Source organism: Acipenser ruthenus, chromosome 27 (genome assembly GCF_902713425.1).
Source record: "Acipenser ruthenus chromosome 27, fAciRut3.2 maternal haplotype, whole genome shotgun sequence".
Classification (NCBI taxonomy): Eukaryota; Metazoa; Chordata; class Actinopteri; order Acipenseriformes; family Acipenseridae; genus Acipenser; species Acipenser ruthenus.
Window position 1 is genome coordinate 21,434,969 of NC_081215.1, and position 21,630 is coordinate 21,456,598.

At 37.7% G+C, this 21,630-nt stretch overlaps 1 protein-coding gene across 1 annotated transcript in view; it reads left to right on the forward strand.

The window, feature by feature from the left end:
• The first annotated feature begins 3,070 nt into the window (after positions 1–3,070).
• LOC117963817 (uncharacterized) overlaps positions 3,071–21,630 on the forward strand; it is a 55,075-nt gene continuing 36,515 nt past the window's right edge. Inside the window, exons 1-2 of the mRNA XM_034905132.2 lie at positions 3,071–3,075; positions 5,116–5,231. Coding sequence (XP_034761023.2) covers positions 3,071–3,075; positions 5,116–5,231 — 121 coding nt within the window. The remainder of the gene's footprint in view (positions 3,076–5,115; positions 5,232–21,630) is intronic.

A 21,630-nucleotide genomic window follows, 5' to 3' on the forward strand; every position in this document is an offset into this window, starting at 1 on the left:
TAAATGAATCACTGAATGTTTGATAACATAAAGGCTTTATAGTGCCGATAGCTTCAGGCAAAGGGGTAGTCAGGTGCACTCAATAAGGGTACTTACCACCTTTTATGTTGTCAGTCACCAGGCTGGCTAGGTGTAGCTATTTGAGTGTGTTCTATATTCCTGTACATTTATATTGAGGAATAAACCGTATGTAATGACACGGAATAAACTACACAGAAGAATGACTTAATTGCTCCTTTGTGCAACTCAGTTGTTTCTTGCAAGTTTTTATGCCGTTCCACTTGCTTCGAAATACCCTGTGGGCTTTAAAAGGGGCACGTTTGTTTAGTTTGCTGCAGATGTTTAAGGATTCTGAAACATCAAAGTGACTGTTCAAAAGTAGAATAAAGCTGTAATGGTAAGTTAATTTGCCTAATGTTGCTGACCTTTGATTGGATTAGAAAGGCAGTGGGGGCCTCGGGCTGTCTGGACTTCGCAAAACCAACATGTGTGTTGTGGTGCCAGTTATAACCACGAACAATAGAGAGCAGCTTCATGGGAGTGCAGAGTGCCCACCCGTTACAGTCACACACAGCAGTCCTGTAGAAACACACAAATACTGAGCAGCAAATGATATAAAATATTCTACATGACAGTCTGGATAGTGATTAAGATCTTTCATGGCAGCTTGCTTTTTATCCCCAGTTTAAATTTTAGGATGTATCATCCTTCAGGTGCTGTTTGTCCCACGTTGAATGTATAACAGTTCATTGTAGTGTATCCACAGTAGCCAAAACATTTGCCAGTCAAACCTAAACCAGACGTGTTTGCTCGTCTAGCATTTTGTTGGGTAACAGAAACTTGGAATATAAGAAGACTCTTAAAGTAGAAGTCAAGTTTACTCCTTATGCAAGATGAACTGTGCTTTAAGTTTTTTAAAAAAAAGAAAGATATTGCACATCGAGAACAGGTCATGCTGCTGAACTCCCTAAGGTGGGGAGAGGATGGAAGATGACTGTAAAAAGAAAGATGTTAAGGTTGCATATTTTTAATACAGAGATTTCTAAAAAAAAAAAAAAAAAACTACTGTACACTCACTAGACTACTGACGTCTCCCAGCTGGAAAACTGAAGGTAAAGATAAGCTTCTGGCCCCTGCTTCTATTTTTTTTTGTGTGCTTTTATGCCCATCTTTGGATATCGGAATAAAACAATCACGCAAGCAAGTTTGGTTGTTTGTAACAATCCCATCCCGTGAAATGCGATTGTAATGTATTCTAATAAATTGGTTAGCTATGTTACAATTCCCAATCTCCCTATGGGGCACTGCACATGGTCTATATGTGTCTGGATTAGAATATATAATTGTAGCTATTCATTCCTGATGGTGTATCAAAAATCCAACAGACATGATTAGGTACACAACTTCCAAAGGCAGTGCTAGCCTGGGCCCCTCAATTGTTTTTTCCAGATACAGAAAGGTTAGTGTCAAGGCTTTAGGCTATTGGTGACAGACTAACCACTGTGACAGGTTTCATATCTAATCCAATATTTCTTGGACAAGTGGAGACGTCAAGCGCTATTGTACAATAAGCTGCTTAAGTACATTTATTTTTCATCCATATGGTCATTTTTCTGCACACAAGTGTGGCCTTTCAGAGGCTGTCATTGCCGGCAATTGTTTGCATTTGACAAGTAGCCGCGGCTTGACGGGATGATGTGCTGGTCTTCTCACTTCTTTATAAAGCCCTGCACATCACAGGCCTGCACACATTTCATCCTGCTTTAACTTCATACTGTAACCAGGGCATTCTGGTCACCACACATTCTCTTCATTTTTTAAAAGACGTTTTTTTATGTGCAATCATTTGAACACTAACTAACTGTACAGAACTAATAAACAAATGAAATACTTTCAGTACCTTGTACTGGAAATAATGTCATTCTGGTCTGTGTTAAGTGGCGTTATCTTTCCTAGACTGTGATAGCACTCTGCTGTGTTGTGTGGAGTTATAGCACTCTTCTGTATACAGGTCTGCAGTGTTAAGAGTTCAGGACCCTCGCTGTTCAGTCTTTGCTGATGCTTGGCACCACCACAATGTTGCTAAAAATATTTAAAAGCAATTTTATTTGAGAGCAAGATTTTTTTTCTTCGGAATGTTTATGTGAGGGGGGAAAAAACCTTGCATGGCTCCCAAGCACGTTTACTTAAATATTTTAACAGCGTGTAGGCTGATAAACTACACGGACAGGATCCCTACATCTGTGAAATACTACCATCGTGAGAAAGAACAGCCCAAGTGGCTGTTAATCTTAGTGGGAAAAACCTTTAAAAAACATTTATATGGGATGAAACCATAAGGACAAGGCCAAGTTGTGAGGAAATATAAAAGTATTTTATCATTCGTTTACAGTGTTTAGCCCCCCCCCCCCCCCCCCCTTATTATATGTACAGTAGAAGTTATTTTAGGACACTGCATTGTGGACCATTATGTTTGGCTTTTCAATGTTTACAATGCAGCTAATATTGTAGTTTCACGCGAGGAGTCAGTTTTATTAAGTGCTTGGTATGATGTCAAAACCTCCAGCAGAAAACCTATACATACAGTACAAACGAGTGTTTTTTTTAATGAACTTTAAATGAAAGTTGTTGTGGATAGGTTGTTTTTAACTTAAAAAATTACAGCTTTTATTATTATTAATAATCATTAGGCCCCTGTATACTCTTGTAAATGAGGTGATTCATCTCTTTTTTTTACCCAGGTTAAATCATTTAAATAATAAAAGTGTAAATAAAACATGCTGTTTCTTTCTCATTGAATTCAGAATTGCATTCTGATTTATAAAGTGGAAACTGGAGAAGAATGGATTTTATCTGGCCTGTTTTATTTTTTCACCAAGTCAACCTTGGCAATGAAATGAGTGATTTCCAGATAAATATCTACCATAAATAAAAGTGAATGTCAGGGAGAGCAGCTGGTGAGAACATCATCATGTCTGTTTTTAATAGAAGGGCCACAGTCCAACACAGTGAAATCCAACTCTAATTGTAAAAGTACAAAATAAATAAAGTGCTTAATATTGTGCTAGATATGGAGTAAGTCATGGTTAAAACTAGGGCCTTCCTTAGAGTTCTGAGCGTTTGGAGGTTAGGGTTGAGCCATAGTTACAGTACTTGGCATGGGATAAGGACTGGTTGTCACAAGTGTTCATAATCATTGCATCTGTTTCATTTGCCTTCCCACATGTGACTCCTTATGAAATTGTCCTAAAATACAACAGCCAAAGAAACGGTCCCTGACTACAGAGTGCTTGTGCCTGACACTGGGTCCCTGTTGTAAGGCAGATTTAAGGGTCGACTTTCTTGGTCCCGGGTCGAGCTCTTTGAAGTGTCTTTGAGGCAGCCTGAATGAATGTGAAAGCTCCATGCGTTGCCTATCCAATTGGAGGGTGAAGTGGCTGATAAAAGCAATGCAAGTCACGGATCTTCTTACGGAGCTTGGAGCAAATGGCGTCCCTTCGTGCCTGTGCTGGGCCCCACATTTACTGAGCTACAGCTCCCCCAGCAGGAGTCAATCATTTCTGAAGGTAAACCAATTCATTAATTGATTAATAGATATAAAGCAACTTGGAACAATGGAAGGGTCAAATTTATAAAACAAATTTATAAAACCTGGCGTTACTACTGGTTGACATTTTAGAGAGGGGTTTTTAGTATGCGCTCATCTTTTAATAATCTTTCTGCACCACAGTGAAGGGGTCACCTCATGTGAGTGTATGTTGAATACGACGGGACATCTGAATAGATGCATGGTGTGTGCTGGAGCAACAATACAGCCTTTCATTCAAGTGAAGTGGAGAAGCCTCTATTATTGCACGCATCTTTAGAGATGGTATTTATTTAGAAATGAAAAAGGGATACCCCCTTTATTTTAATATGTGCAGGCTGTCCGTTTAACCTGGCTTGGAATACATCTATGCAGATGATACTTAGAGAGGGTGCCTTTGTGCTGCATTGTGTGGTACAAGTTGAAAGGGAACAGTGCTGGTGGTGAACTGGAGAGGGCTCACCAAGTGGTTCCCAAGTTGCTTCACTGGGAACATTCACCATTTTCAATAAAGCCTAATTTAATATACAGTAGCTCCATGCCGATATAAAGCATTTTGAAGAAAAAGGTGTTTTACCAGGCTACGTTTTTGTTTTTTTAGCATGCACTGCATAAAACCTTCATTGTTTTTTTTAAAAAGCTTGAACTTGTTTGATATCTTTTAATAACAATTAGTGACAATGTTAACCAGCATTGAATGCTGTTTATTTAAACTTTTGTTTGATGAAAAATATTGCATGTAGTATCATTTTGTTGCTCTTTATGTAATCTATTCTAAATCTGTATTATATGTATTAAATGCTGTAGGGTACACAAAATTAATTGAAGATGTGAGAAGTGTCTTTTTAGTTTTTTAAAGAAGTAATGTACTTAAACAACCTTTTCGAATAGAAGTCTTTATCAACGTCTTCAAGTCTTTTGTTTAACTTGTGTTTAAGAATTCACTTTATAGTACTTCATATCTTGATTGAGTTTAAAGATATGGATGATGATGTTTCTGTTTTCACAGAATTTGTAATCCTTTTGTAAAATGGGACCCTTTTTGTGTAGATTAGAGCAAAAGTGTATGCCCTCTGTGCTTGATCAGAGAAGAGGGTTAACTTCTGAAACCATATAACTATAGAAAGAGGCAGGGATTCAAGTTCAAACGTGAAAGCTTATGATGAAAATATGTTTACAAAGCAAGAATGATAAACAGTCCAGTTAGAGTTCCTAGAAAAGCAGCTGTAAACATGTATTTTAATAATGAACATGCTATGAATGATGGGTGGGTGGGTGGGTGGGTGGGGGAACGCCAGCACGCGGCTTATTTAATAGGTTTCAGTTATAAATGTATGTTTAGCAAACAAGCACGTTTTGTCTCCATTTTCTTTATTTCTTTGCTCAGGGTGGACTGAGTTTCAAAGTATGCTCTTGTGTGTTCATTGTATATGAGATTTGTGGTTTTAATGCGTTTACAGTTTCTCTCTCTCTCTCGCATAGCTGTTCCTGGCTGTGATAAATATTGTTTTCTCTTTTGATCTCCCTAGATCCAGACACAGTGTTTTGGTTCCAGCACTGTGCAGCAGTGAAGTGCACAAGTGGGAGATTGATTGCATGCAAAGCCTGGTTCTAGAAGAGGAGGAAGAAGAAGAACCTGTCCCAGGTATAAACTAGAACAAAACCTAGTGCTTCAAACACTCTGCTACTGAACGTCAAATTAGCCAAGCTACACACTGATACGTGGGCATCTGGGCACAAAAGTTGGTCTGTACCAGAGGAAGGCCTGGCCTGAGATTTAGACCTGATGGGGAGCTGTAAGTGTCAGGGAGGGAGGGAGGAAAGGTCTATGAGGGTCTGGAATTAAGAGGCGCAGAGGAGAAATTATTAAACGAGAGGCATTGTACTAGTATTAATATTGTAGTTGAAAGGTGTAGCTTAACATTTTCGTTCTTTCATTCATTTTCATAATTTAGAAAATACACCAAACTATGACAATCTGAGACATACTGGACTGCTAGATACATTTTGTTTTTTAAACAGACCCCATTAGACCCCCATTAATATATGCAAGTTCAGTTTTTTTAATTTTCTTTTTTAATTTTGTATTATTGGCATTGTCAAAACCAAACCTGCTTGTCTTCCAGTGTGTTGAGAAGACTTGTCTGCTGTACACACAACATGAAAGCTTCTGTCAATGAGCTTTCAAAAAAATGTCATCATATTGTAACCATTGTTTATGCATAAGCTCACAATGTCAGTCAAAAAGTAGGATTATGTCCTGAATAGTGGCTCCTGGAGAGAGATATGAATCATCTTTTTACATTTGATGTTTTGAATTTAAATCACACTAATAGAAAACAGATGTATATGCAAAAACAAATTTAACAGGAAATAATGATGAGAATGACAGTGAAAAATAACCTTGTTATTGAAAACATTTATTTTTTTAATTTGAGTATTTAAACATAGAAATATATATTTGGGGTGAGTAAGCTGCTGGTAATCAGAGAACGTAGTGTTATGTGGGTCAAATGTGTAAGTATGGCAGTTGTAATATAAAACTGCTGCTCAAGGCTACACCTCAAAGAAGGGCTGCGTTGGCTCTACCTTCTCCCTACACACCCAGTCCTCACAGATGATCTGGGCATTGCAAACTAAGTTGCCAAACAGTATGTCATTTTGTGGTATTGGTTTCTGTCTGGGGCATTTGAACACAGGTCACTGCAGCCCTAACAAAGAAAACTACTTGTTGTCAGCCATGGTAAATAAAGCTTACTATGCCAAGCTCTCTGTGTTGTAGTTACCTCTTGCATTTACTTTGGCCAGTTATAAACCAATAAGTCTTCACTGAATATGCTTGCCCACTGTAGTGCAGGTTATAATGAAAGATCTATTTGTTTGGCTCCAGCTAGTGTTTTTAACGTGTCTGAACAGGTAGACCAATGTGCAGTGTTAGCATTGCATCATCTCTCTAATGTTACATTGCAAGTTGAATGCCCTATAGACTGCAGCACAACCTCTTTCCTGTGTAAATTAGAAAACATTTTGTCCAGTAAGATGTAGACAAGCAGTCAATAGGCTTGACTCCCTGGTATCTGAGATACAATTTCACCAATTCTGCTGTTCAGCAGCTGTTTAGTGTTGAGTACATACAATGCTGCTTTTCTTATGCAATACCCCAGCGTATTTGGTGCTCGCTGGCTAAGATGCTATCTCAAGCAGTTGTTTGTTCTTTTAGCTGTAGGCTCTGGTAACCGACTACAAAGATAATTATAGCCACTGATATGTGATTTACAAAATAGGCAGAAACATTCAACTGTTTAGAGTCTTTATATCATTACAAAAAAAGGCAAAGACCTAAATATTGATCTAGTGTTGGTTATTGAAGTTGCATGTCTCGTAGATAAATATGACTAACATTTCATTGATTTACTTCACTGTTTTGGCTTCAGGTTACAGTGATGCATGGATCAAGTATGTTGTTAGAAAGTTTGTTTTTTATGGCAATGTGTTCATATTTTAGCCACACATGAACCAGTAGTCATTACCTTTTGTGTTCTATTACAGGGTCGCCAAGCTATTTTGTGTGTCTTTTACTCACATACCAGAATTGGGGCCTGTAACATTTGTAGCGCTATGCTTTGTTTAGTGAGACAGGTAATTGAGCAGGGATTTCTTAAAGGATTTTAGCCAGTTATGCACAGTGAGTGTGGGTGGAACTCTTACTGTGCCTCATTACTCAGAAAGGTGACCTAGCAGGGAATACATTTAAAATGTCTGAGAGGTTCTGGGTTTCCCAGGTGGTGCTTATTAGTAAGACATCTAGCAATCACATTCTAAAAATAAGCTGTCTGTCTGACATGAGTCACAGACAGTCAGACAAAGAGAAGTTCCCAGAGGCAGCCCTGCTATCTGGAGGGAGGGACTGCTGGTATTTGGTGTTTGGTGTTTGGACACCTTCAACAACATGGTTTTCTCTTCTAGCCTGGTGAGTCTGCTCCTAAATTGTCTGGTCTTGTTATTCCCTGTCAGGGAAAAACTCTTCAACAATAAATCAAAGCCTGCTAAGCGACCGTAGCACAAGCCGCCCAAGCTGACTAACCTGAGCTTGTTAGCTATCCAAGACACCTGGACACCTGCCATAGGGAGTTCTCTCTTAACACTGTTGTGGAGATGTTTCTGAAAATCATCCTAGCACATGTCACACTTCAGAACTTTAAAGAGTCTTGAGAGGTCCATATCAAATTGTGAGGAAACTTGGTTTGGGCGTTCTTTAGTAGAAGTTATTGCGAGTATCAAAATCTGAGCATAGAAGGAGGAACCTGTCCATCTTTGTGTCACACATTTTATGGTGGATGTACCCATAGGTCATGGTACTACTTTGTCATTATACCAATAGCTCTAGTGTTGTATGCTACTAACATACTTGTTTTTATTATTAAGAATTGTTGTGCTCTAGAGACCATTTATTCTTAGAACAAGGATAGAACAAACTATGGCAATGTGAGCTTCCCTGCTTCTCCCTGTGAACAGGCATGAAGCCTGCTCTTGAGGGCCCAGCCATGCCAATCCAGACCTTAACCCCAGTACCAACTTCACTGCATTGTGGTATTGTGAAATAGATTAACTGAGTGCTACGTTTACACCAGCCCCTATAACCCATTTTCCTATGGGATGTTCCTAAGGGAAGAGTCCTGTGTAGTTACTCACTTACTAGTTAGTAAAGTTTGTAAACACTCAGTGACGCACATAGAGAAAGGATGGCACTCACTATAAAAATAAAGAAATAAACTGCTCCTCAGTCACTCTTCTAGTTTATGCCCAAGGTATTTGTGCCCGACATCCCTACACTGTGAATTGTAAACTTTAAAGCCAGTGGGATCAGAGGGCAGGCAGTGTTCTTCCCGGGAAAGGCCTGAACTGGAGCTCAAACACTATGAGCTAGGACATCGTACTCCAGAGCTCTTACTACACAGCGCCCCCTTGACACTTACTCTCCACTGGGCCTCATTTGACTGCGGATTGATGGATGTGATGGACTGCTCGGGTGGTGGTTTACCTCCTTGTACCTGTGGAGGAGGATTGTTCTAGTGTGGGAGGGCAGCTGAAGTGATGGCAGGGAGCAATCCCAGTGCTCAAAATGGCTCTATTCACATTACAACAGATCTTGTTAATTTTTTTTTAGAAATCATACTGTCTAACTCGACAATACCCAGTTTTAAAATAATAACGACAAAGCACATCCTTGCATCAGAGAACTGGAATTGCCTACTACTGTACTTCATTGTGTTGCATTTACAAAAAGGTTGTTGTAGGTTTCAAGTTTGGGTTGAGAAATTGTGTTCCAGCTTTAAGATCGGGATAACCTTAATTCCAGCTTAAAACACTGAAGTAAATGTGGTCTTATGTTTTGTTCCTTAAAACTCTGCAAAGCCCAACACAATCAAGTTAACGCATTTTGTTCTGCTGGTGGATGCTCTTATTGCTAAAATGTGGAGAAAACAAAATTTCAATGCAAATTGAGACGGCTGCGGTGGAGTGAAGTTTAGCAGCACTATGCCTGCTTTAAGTGAATCCTGTTTTTAGACCGTTGCAGTGCATTGTAAGTGCTGACATCTTTGGAGGTCTGTAGTGTTGAAAGGGTTCATTTCATGCTACATTTCTAACGTTGTTCTTTGAAGCTGGTCTCTTACAGTAATAATAGCGAATGCTAGAGACTGTGACGGCACAGGGTCCTAAAGGAATTCTATGCTGTAAACCTATCGGAAGGTGACACAAAAAAGCTAAAAATTCTGATATCCTAATGCGTCAGTAATGCTGTCAGTGACCGTCATTTAAACATCAGTCAGTGGTAGCTTGAAAGTGTGGTGGCATCTCTATTTAAGGGGTGTGTCTCATGTTGTAAAGACAAGTTTTGCGTTCTTGCACATACAACTTAAGCATCTTGCTGTATAGCCCACTCCTCTTCTTAGACTAAAGTGATATTTGTAGATGCAGAAGATACATTGTGAAGCCCGACACAGCTATTGTAAGGATTTTAAGGGTCGGTCTCTTTTGAAGAAATCTGGTTTGGGAAGCTTGTGAATCAGATAAGGAAAGACACAACAGCATGTACTCCTATGCCGAGTCTGCATTTTTTCTTTTTTCTTTTAGCAGGGCAGACAAACTAATTGACTGAGCTGCCTCTATGTGTCCATGTGATGAACACAGTCTGATGGTTGCATTGTTTGATTTAATAAAAAGGATTTCAACTTGAGGTAATGTGCAGTATGCCTTTTACTGCTGATAGGCAATTCACACACCTTCTAATTCTACATAACATTTGTGTGAGTGCTCTTAACCAGTATTTGTTATCTTTTGGCGCGTGTCTTGTGTCCATGAAGAGACATTAAGAATGTTTCTCAACAGAGATGCTCTGACTGAAGTCTTTCTTTGGTAAAAGGGAAGACCATGCTCTTGTTGAGGTTGGAAACAAGAACTTTAAAATCCCAAATTCTAGTATACAGGCTTTCAAAATGAAGGGATAATGCTTACATTAACGATGGGGTACACAATTAGCAAACCAGCTACTGAGGTAATACAGGATACGGAAGCCTGGTTAAATCCCATCTCTGGTTAATACAAAAAATATATATCCTTTTGCAGTATGCTAAACATGTTGTAAAGATGCGACACTCCCAGCATCATACCCATGTTAATGTGTGGAGAAGGTTTTGCCACTGTCCTTGTAAAGCGACTTTTGTTATTTGGTACTTTTTAAAATAAACAACTGTGATAACAATAACTGATGGGGTTTGGCATTACATTATGCAATGTTATCATTCAATTTCGGCACACAGTTATCATGTTTGTTTAGTAAGTGGATGGTGGTGAAGTTTATTGGTTGATACAGAGCCCTTGAGAACAGCTAACCACAAGACTCCCAGGGTAGAAACTTTGTGTCTTTAATTGTAGTGCAGTATGGGTATCTTGTTTTAAAATCTTGCCTTCTCTTGGTCTTCTTGATTATTTTATGTTGTTTTATGATGGTTTTGTGTCCCTTCTTTTAATAACAACCACATTGTGACCATCTAACCTCATTAGACCTTTGACCCTTGATAACTGTGAGATCAAAAACTTGGCTTGGAACAGGATCTGATCCATGTTAGAAAGGTTAAATTCCACTACTTTAAAGGTAAAAAAAAAAAAAGAAGCTTCCCATTATGTGTTAAAGCACTTAACTGAGGATTAAAAAAAAAAAACCTCTGCAGGTCTTTTTGGGGGAAATTTGTTTGATCTTAATCCTCTCGGGTAGACACTAAAACCTGTCAAAGTTGTTCTGATGTCTTTTATTATCTTGTACTCAGAACTTGGAACTACATACTCAGGATGATAAAATATTCAAATTGTAATTTAGAATGTAAAAGTTTCTAGTTTTGCTCCATATCAAGTTGAGAGATAGGAAGCTGGGGTCGCTGAGCAGCCCGGTTTGCAAGCATGACTGTCCTAATTGAACACAGATAGAACATGCAAAGGCAGTGCATGCATAAAACTGCTTCCTGTTTAATTGGAAAGTATGCTTTATGTTTCTGGTTTCTTTGTTTTTGGAAGTTCTGCTTTTCTGCTCTGGTTTGTTGTCTGCCTACTCACTGTTCCCAATGGCACTGTTCCTGTCTAATTATTTTACTCGGTTCCTTCCTCTCACTTTTCCCTGAAGTGGTTTCTTTTCCAAGTCTTTGCAAACCACAGTGACGGGTGATTGGAGGCTCCATGTTCTCTCGTGTGGAGCTGCCATTTAGTCCTATTGGAGTTTTTCTAGTTGCTTGGCCAATTTAAAGAACAAAGTATACCGAAGAGAGTACTGTAATTAACAAGACACATCATTGTGGGGGTTCTTTTACCCAAGTGTTAACAAAGGGTTCTTTTGAGATTACCGTAGTTACTCAGCGTTTTGGTGTATTTGTGTGTGCGCGACTCCTAATGTTTATTATGCCTAATATCACTCCTGGCAATGCCACTCTCCACTTGTTATTACAACATTGAAATGAACATTAATAGGGCAAGATCACTTTAGATAATATCACTCACATTTATCAGTCAACTGATTTCCACCCCCTAATTATCACTTTGGGAAAAGATCTTAAGTTTACATGTACTGTAAGTATATGTCTGTATAGTACTGAAATGTTCCCAGTATAAAGTATGGTAGCACAATATAGCATACAGAACACTGCAATGTAAATGTTAACTTTCTTATGTTTTTAACTATTAAAATATGTAAAACTGTAGTGATACATTATTAATAAATCCTGTAATTAATGCAATACTTAGTACTATAGTTAGAGTTACACAGCAATGCTTATTTTGCCATGTTATTGGTGAAATCGTGATAGTCAGCTCTGCTTATTGCTACAGTTTTGCCCAGTCCCTTGGAAGTAATATGCAAAGGGTTGGACTGTACATATAAATCAACAAGCACACCAAACCAGCTAAATTCTTATATGCACAAAAGTCGAGATGTTGAAACTCCCAGCACAGAAACCTAGAAACAGCTCAATGCATTTTATTGTTGTTGGTTTGGCAACTCTGTAAATCTCACTTCCTTGCTGGTAAGTGAGAGTTGGCAGGTTTGTTGATCATTTATCTGAATTCCAGCATCAGTACATTTCTTTATTCCATTGCCAGGGTCAGAGTTGTTTTTTTTTATTTTTTTTTTGCACAGATGTATTGAAATTTCTCTTTGCAGTCCATATCCTACAAAACAAATTCCAGCTTGTGAGCAGTGTGTGAAGTGTCTCCTCCCCCAGTTTGGAGATATTGGTCTCAGGCTCTCTATCCAGCGTATGTTTTTAACTTTTTTCGTCCATTTATGGTTCATTAGCTTTTAGATAAAATTGGCATCTGTGGTGCATTTTGCAGTGGAAGTAAGTGAAATCTTAGGGTTTCTCTCTCTGTTGCATTAGAATCTCTGGCTTGTCTTATTTTCTAGTTTTGTTCATATGCTCCATCCATCCATCCATACATACATAATTTGGTTTGAAACAGTAAGTTATGATATTATGTACTACTATTATATAATTATTGCACTGACAAAATATTATTGCTAATCATATCATCTACTATAATTATTGTATTTGTTTTATTTTATTGTAAAGGGGATATCAAAAATTACTATAATTCGCCTTCCCCCTCTGTTGTGGGACAGAACAGTGCATTGGCTACATTTTTAAAATAAAAAGCATACATACATACAAAGTGGGTGGTCTACTGACTTCATGACCATCATGTAGATCAGTGTTTTGTATTTCACATCAGTAATGAAATGTGGAGTTTTCTTTTAAGAGCAAACAGTGATGGTGATAAATTGTTGTAGTAGTTACGAACCTACTTGGGTGATCTTGAATGCAGGTGGATGGTGTTTATTTCAACTAATAATGTGTCAGTTGTGTTTTGTGTTTTATTTCATTTTATAATTTTTTTTGCAGGGCTACTGGAAGAACAAATGAAGAAAAATGTTTAAACTTGTTTATTCAGGCACACTGCGGTAGGTTAACTCAAGTCATATGTTATGTCATTGATAGAATTGATAGATTATAAAGAGTAGATGTCTTGGATAGAGAAAAATAAATAAATACAAAAATAAAAAAAAAGCCGGATTCTGATATTCTATTTGTAAACGATCTGCCTAAACATGGGCCAGAATATTAGGACCCATGATGGTACTGATTTGGTGCTTATACTGTATATTGCAGAATACAAGTCGTTGAGCTTGTATGCAGTCTCACAAGAGAGAGATTTCTCAGAATGTTGTGCAATAAATTAAGGGAGTCTGTGTCTTTAAAGCAAGATAATGTCTTTGATTTCTAGCACAGAAATGCACATCTTGCACCCGTATTGGATTACTCTGGCTAAACTAAATATTTAGCCAGATAAACATGGTTGTTATTCTCAGTAGCATATTTAAATGATCAAACCCCAAGGTCGGCTTGGAAAAGACTCCTTTCTTCAAAGATTTTTTTTTTTTTTTTTTAAACAGTATTTACCCAGTACTTCCAAGCTTTGATGCCATTGCTCATTGCTTTTTCATGATGCCAGTGGCAGACCTGGCCTTTAAAACTGAGCTCATCTGCATCCTTGCCCTCCTCTTGAAAAAAAGGCAACGCTTTCTGAAAATCTGTCCACGTTCTCATGCTTTTACAGTTCTGTACTGTAGAAACATTAATTTAAATGCCAGGAAAACATTTCTTCTTAAACCTACCCCAATAGGTTTACCTTTACGTTAAAGGTAAAACAAAACAAAAAATAATGGGGTGATTGCTGTACTGCTTGACTTTTGATGATAATGATTTACAATGGCACTGACTTTCTGATAAGTGTTACAGTATTGCCTAATTAATTCTACACAATGATTTAATGTGTTTGTGGTGTAAAGGCAATATCTAATGGTATTTGTTGGTAGTGGATCTGCACCACAGAATACATATAATAAATACAAATAAGAAACATGAATTCAGCACGTAACTGATGCATATTCCAAATCATTCCCTTAATTTTCCTCTATAAATTCTCTGGGAACCGTATCCTAAACTGGACCTGTATTTTTCCTTCCAGAAGATCACAGGAAATCATCATTAAGTTTTAGTGGTTTGAAAACCAAATGTGTTTTTGTGATTACTTGAAAACACACCCCTGAGAGGCACAGGTTTCGTTTCTGATTCTGTGATTTCTATCAAATGTACAGTTCTGGTGTTGGATAAAATTTTGCAGCTATATCTGATGATGATAGTGGTATTACTCTACTCTAAAGACCTCCTGGAATAACAGAAAGAGACACCAGTTCATGGAAAAATCAGCAACCGCTCATGGTGCAGAGTAACTGCTATATGGCTCACACATTCTCCCTGTCAACACAGAGAGAGCACTGTATGATATGAATTAGGAAAATCAGAAAGCCTGCATATTTCATGGTAGTTTTGACTGCTCAGTGGGTCAGTATACAGTGGGACACTGTTTGACGCTGTTGTTGTTTGTGTTCCACCTCATAACGAGAATCTGAGTGCTACAGAGAAATGTCAAATGGAAATTGTAAAATAGTAGTATAGCTGGGAAGTTTAGGGCTCGAACAAACATCTGACAAACCAATAAACCGTAAAGTTTCTCTCACCACTGTGTCTTTTGGTAAATTGAGACCACATCTTTGACCTTCTAGAGTTTTTTTTTTTTTAGCTCTCTTGTTTGGCTTTTGTCCAAAGGACTGACCCTCGGTAGCACTAAAGCTTAGTTAAGACTTCATTTGGATTAAAGGGTTGTAGGCTAGAACAAAGATCAGCATTGGATCGGTCACTGCAGCGCAGTCTCACACAGGGTGCTTCATTGTGCGTCTGATATGCTAAGCCTTTAGCCATTCTTGTGCCAATATTGGCCTCTTATATAAAAGAAAAAAAAAAAAACATTCAGACAAAGGATTCATATATTTATAAAGGATAGGGATCTCTTGGGGTTTCTTGGCTTTGTGGTTCTAGTTTCTGAAGGAGGAGGCCAGCTCTGCCTTGAATTAATTTTTAATCAGATGTTCAAATATGACAGAACAGCTTTGTACACAGGATACATGTGATGACACATTCACTTATCCAACAGTGACCATATATAGATATACTGTGTATATATATATATATATATATATATATATATATATATATATATATATATATATATATATATATATAACACAATAATATATACTTTTTAGGGCTTTAGAGCAAACCCTTGTAACTCCACTTGATAGTTTGTACAGCACCCTTGTCTTATTTTTTTTTTTAGCATAGAGAGGTTTTGTGTTTGTCTGTTTCTGTGCATTATTTAAACTAGCTGTCACGAAATGACTATGTACAGTCATAAACCTGCAGAGACAAACTGGTACGTTTTGTTACACGGGTAGCTCGTTGATAGCAGACTAATGGAGAGTGATTTTAAGATTTTACTGGTCACTTGTCTGATCATCAGAATTCTGGGCCTTGCCAGTAGTTTGTGAATTTTCTTGATACATTTAATTAATACAATACTAATAGTACAATGCATGTATACTTGCTTTCAAAGAAAGACATTTAAAAAGGCTGCTGCTCTAACTAAGGCTAGTCATTTCTGCTTAATCTGATAACATAAGCTTTATGTAACCAGTTGAACCACCAGCAATGTCCACCCTCTGTAAACAAGCAAGGGTTGTGACAAATGACAAACACTGAAGTGGAAAAATCCCTGGCCTTGTTAATCTAGTAATATGTTCCACTTTCCTTCATTTAGGCAGAGTCCCTTAATGGAGTTTAATGGTCCTGGGGGCTCGACTGCACTTTGTTTACAGAGAGTCAATAGCTGCAGACTGTCCCTGTCTCCTCTTTAGTACCTTTTCAAGATTAGAAATGTTATCCCTTTCTAAAAAGAGGCGTAACCCATTCAAGTACTGTAGTAGGTAGGAGACATATTCTGGATGACTGATTAGAGAATGCAGGAGTTGGGATACTGGGCTAGAGTGACTGGGATAATGGGTTTATTGAGAATAATTGACATTCTCTGTTTGCATTGGAAGGATTTCAATGACCAGATTTTACCGTCAAAGTTGTCGGTGAACCTCACGGTGGTATCTTTCTGCTTGGGATTTGAATAGATATACTTTCTGTTTCCCTCATTATAACCCTCAACTCTATTCCAACACGCAACGTTTGTTTTTTGGGAAATGGCCAGCTTGTAATATGTATATTGGAATAACATTAGCAACTCAAAGCCAGAATGGGAATTGAATAGATGTAGACAAAACCTAAAACCTTCAAGCTCTTAGAGGATAGACTTTATCTAAAAATGCTGTTTTAAAAAAAATAGTCAAACCCTATAGATAATTTTCAAACTGTTAAAAACATATATTGTACTCTCATACGTAACCATGCATTTGTTAGCTTATTGCACCGTTTTGTCATGTAAAGTGAACATGTAGTCAATATCTTGTTTAGATTTTCAATATATTATTAATTTGGCAAATTATTGTATTAGGCTATGAATACCAAATCAAATATAATACATTATTGAGGTGGGAAAAAAATACCCTTATGATTTTCAGTTTGATAAAAATGTACTTCTGTTGTGCTAATAGATATTTCAGTATGCCTGAAGACATCAGTTTCGTTATTTACTGATTCAAATACTGTCTAATAAAATCCACCTACAATACTGTACAGTACTAGAATATTTCTGTTTCAGGTGTCCTTTATACCTCATTTTAGTATTAATATGGGATTTTGACTAAATGAATCCTACTAAAAGGTAACTGTTAAAATACCAGTGAATAAATATTCAGTGGGAGGTCTCCACAGAGTGAAACAGTATATTATTATGTTGTTGGTGGTGGTGGTGTTTGACTGTGTTTTAAGACTGAGTACAAAGAGACTTGGCAGATGGGTATAAACATGCTCAACATTGTCCTCCAGCAGCAGTTAAGTGGCAGTGTTCTGGTTATTAAGGGAGAGTAAGGGGAAGGTTCACGCAGATGAAGAAGCCTTTGTAACAAGAAACCAGCGACTGACCTTCCTGGAGAACTGAACAGTTGATAGCTAGCTATCAGGTAGAGATGACCTGGTGGTGATTGATAGATCAGCACCAGTGAGGCTGACAGATAATGACAACCCCAACGGTCCAGGGAAATGTTCATTGTAGGGAAAGGATTTAATTGTTTGATCAGTCTGTTTGAAGTTCAGAGTCCTACTCTACCACCTTCATCCTCCTCAAAGGAGGTGGACGCCACCAACAAAAGGTTGGGTTGGGTTGGGTTGGGTTGGGGGGGGGGGGGAGATATGCTGCTGCACTGGAAAGAGAACAGATGAATGCAAATAACTTCAGGGTTTAAATGATGCATTAAAAATAAAACACATCAGGATCAGAGATACAGAAATTGTCATTCAAGGTCGTAAGGGACTTTGTGAGAGTTCTACAGTTCCATAGACCAGAGTTCCATCCCTCTGGCTATGGCACCATGCAGTGGGCTAGAACAGGGTGGTGACAAGCCCTCCCTCCCTCCTTGGTTTTTGAGTAATGGAAGACAGGTCTGCAAGGCTGCTTGGGAACATAGGTTGCTCTGAATATTAAAGTGTTTTAGTTCGTTGTACAGAATACACCATTTCAAAAAGCCTGGCTTTGCTGTTGTACACAATCATTTGGAATTGAAAAAGCTTTCATAAACAGTGCCCTAGTGTTTCTCTTTCCATAATCAACATATCAAACCCCTTTTTGCAATGAGTGGGGGAAGGATTTGTGGCTATACAGTTACCTCCGTAGTAAATACTGTTAATGTGGTTTCCCTGTTTAGAGAGCAGAAGACATAATCGCAGGCAAGCCATGTGATAATGCAATGTGTAATTGGTTGGCACTGCACTTGCTGCCTGTCTTGAGTTTCTGTGGTTTCAGAATGGGGATTATATTGAAAGAAATCAATCCATGCTTCTAGACTCTAACTCATTTTAGAGAATCTATAGCTGTTTAAGATACGGTATTTAAAGCAGAATGTTTGCATTCATGACACATACTGTAGACCGTCACTTAATTATGGAGTCAGCCAGAAGAATGTCAATATGATACAGTAAAATGCTTACTGTCCCGTCTAGTACAAACTAATGACTAAAGTCTGTGATTCACAAGATTCTGACCAGATGTCTCACAATTGAAGGTAATATCGTAAACGGAATGTAGTTATTATGACTAGTGTTCTAATGTTCAATGCTTTGTCTGACCCTTGGTCAGGATTGCAATGAAGCTAACTCTGCAGGTACATGTAGTACGTGCAATCTATCAAGACCTGTAAGCCATAGATGTATATATTTGGTGTTAGCTTTGTATCAATTCCTTTCCGTTTTTTATTTTTGATGACTGTTCCAAAGCAGCAGTGCTTTTGATGTATCTCTGTGTGGTCTTTCCTCCTACACTACTCAAATATGTTGTCTCAGAAATGATCACCACTTGTGTGGTTTTTGTTTCAGGGTTGCAATTATGACTTCATACACAGGTAAACCAAAACACTCATAAATTATTTATTTAGTCTAGCCAGCATTTTAACTTTGCACATGTCGTAACTGTAGAGTATAACCAACTGTGAAATTGTAGACATCTGTGAGCTGCCAACATGCGTGGACTTGTTTCAGTGTCTCACTGTCCTTTCTGTGACTAGGCCTAGGCGGTGTCTTTACAGCATTTACATTGGGCATGCTATGACATCACATGAACTCAAGCGGCAGCCTTCTTTTTCTAATGCATTACATCCTGTAGACTTAATGGGAAGTCAGCAATTTTGTGATAGTATGTTTAAATAATATGTGTGCACTATGACTCTGGAAACCCAGTGACCTATTATTGTTAAGCTCATTTTAATAGTTGAATATTCACTAGCCGACGTTTGTAAGACCTTGTGTACAGAGGGTACGTCAGAAAAGTGTTCAATGCTAACTAAAGTTTCGCCCTATACAGTAGTTCTGCACCTGAGTGGACCTCTAGAAAGAGAACAACTCCAGTTATTAATTGAACTGACCCTCAAAAACTCAAACTTGTTTTTGTGATATTTAAAGTTATGTTTGAGGAAATATTTTAGAGCAACGGAAATAGTGAAAAAGAAAAACACTGAAAAAATGGAATCGGACACTGTCTTACTCAAACGAGCTCGAGGGCAAGTGCTAAACAAAAATAGAAATGACCATGAATCACAACCCACAAGTGAGGTTTTAGCCATCCTAGGCAGCTGAGTGCAGAATCTCCTGGTAAACTGGATGTCTGTCTGCTGGCAGACATGCACACGTAGCTAAGCTTTAAGGGTGATTTACAAAAGACTTCTAAAGTGTGTTTATATGCTGCATTAAATATATGACTGTTTATTTATTCTGTCCAAGTGTTTAATTATTACATTTATTTTAATATGAATGTTTTAAAATAGGATAACACTAAATTAATATAAGAGTAAACTGTGGGCTCTGTGGAAAGCCATATGACAAACTATGTATGTATTTATTTAAATGTAAATTCTTTTCAAATGAAAAAAAAAAAACTAAAAATCATCTCATATAGTTACCCCATGCAAATATATATATATATATATATATATATATATATATATATATATATATATATATATTGATCTCCTTTAAAAAAAATAAAATAGGATTTCATTATTTAAATAAATGCCCTTTTTTGTTGTTTTTTTTAATACAGTTACCAACATATTTTCTGAAGCATTCACAGAATTAAACTTCTGTTTAAAAATTGTCCTTTAACTTTGATACCATTCAGATATAAAGCATGCTGCCTGTGTCCTGCACCTAGAAACCTCTGGAGACGAGACTTTCCTTTGACTGCTGTATGTTGTTAGCAAAGGCAGTAAATATGTTGAGTGACTGAGTTAAATAAATATGTTTATCATGCGGATTAGCACACACCATGGCTTACTGTATCTTGATTGTGAGAAGCAGCACTAATAATAATTCACAGTATCTGTGTTACAGCTTAGTTGCTTTGGTCTTATTTGTGGGAATAAATGGCTTTTATAGCCATATCTAAAAGGTTTTATGAGTATTATTTCATGGTAAAGTTATGAATTCTGCAGGATTCCAGGTCATTCCAGTCTTTGAAGTTCCACCAGGAATCAATATGTTGCAAGTTAATTTCCTCAAATTCTGGTTTGGGGGTGATAAATCAGCAGTTATTGCAAGATCATATTAAGACAATGGGTGTATACAGCACCACATTCCTTAGCAATGAGGCAGCTGTCAAATGTATACGACTTCAGGAGTGATGTGCGTGTTGTGTACTTTTGTTACCTGTACTACCCTGGGAGACTCTTTATATTCACATCGTCAAGTATGAAAAAGATGATTGTAAAAAGATGGATTTCACATTGTTTAAAAAATACAGACGACACTTTATTCTCAAAGGATTCCGTGCAGAATGCATAATCCTTGCTACACTGTGGTCTATTTACAGTAGAAACCTTAATTGACAAAGATTGTGCGTGCCCAGATGCAGGAACTAAGGGAGCCGCTGGGTTTATTTGTGAACTGGTTCCATGTTCTGGTTGTGGTGCCTGGAGGTTCTTAACAACAGGATGCACAAAGGATTGAAATTGTATAAAATATCAAGTTTAATTGTTCTCTCTTAGGGAAATAGCTTTTGTTACAAATTATTATGTAACCCCCCCCCCCCCCCCCCGACCACCACCCAAGAAAACTCATTGTAGCACCTCCAAGAAAATGTAACTCTGGAATTCCCACTGAATTTAACAGCTTTAGTCAGATTATTTGCTGGCTCAGGTTTTGTGACGATTCATTTTGCTTTGCACCAGTTTCCCCTGAAGGCAAGCAGATCAAGATTTGTGGTCTCCTTGAAACTGTGTGCATCAAGACCAAAGCAGTCATTTCATAACTCCTGTCTTTGAACCTTATAATTTAGGGAAGAGTAAAGCTTGTTAAAGAAACTCTAAGTGAACCATCTAAACATTTTTCAACTTCAGTTATGAAGTTAAAACTATAAAAAACGAAGTGGTCGAATTGGTTAACTTTTACACAACAAGGTGGGTTTTATCAAAGCGTTTTAAAGCCCATTGGTGAATCCTCTTGTGTCAATGAGCTATTATAGGTGTTTAAGATTGCAATCCAGCATGATTCCCCAGTGTTGTAATCCAGCTGTGCAGGGTATAGGTTGATCAAATTTAAGTCACCAGAGACTCATTGTATAGCCATTGACTTCACGATTAACAGGAGAATAAAAAAAAAAAAAACACATACAAAAAAAAGATTTAAAAGTATAACTGTCTTAAAGTTCTTAAAAAAGCACTTATTTTCCCATAGCTATACATTTTTCTAGCTGTAGCTGCTGTGGAGCACCCAGTAAAGAATTTATTTACTGTTACCCTTTGGCAGATGATACTGTTTTTAGAGGTTTTTAATTAAAAAGCTTGTGCCAGCGAAAAACCACATGCGATTCTGTTCTTTTTCACATGTGGTCTGGATCTTTTAACACGTCAGTGTGTTCAATTTAAGAAGCCTTTTTGGATTGATCGACAT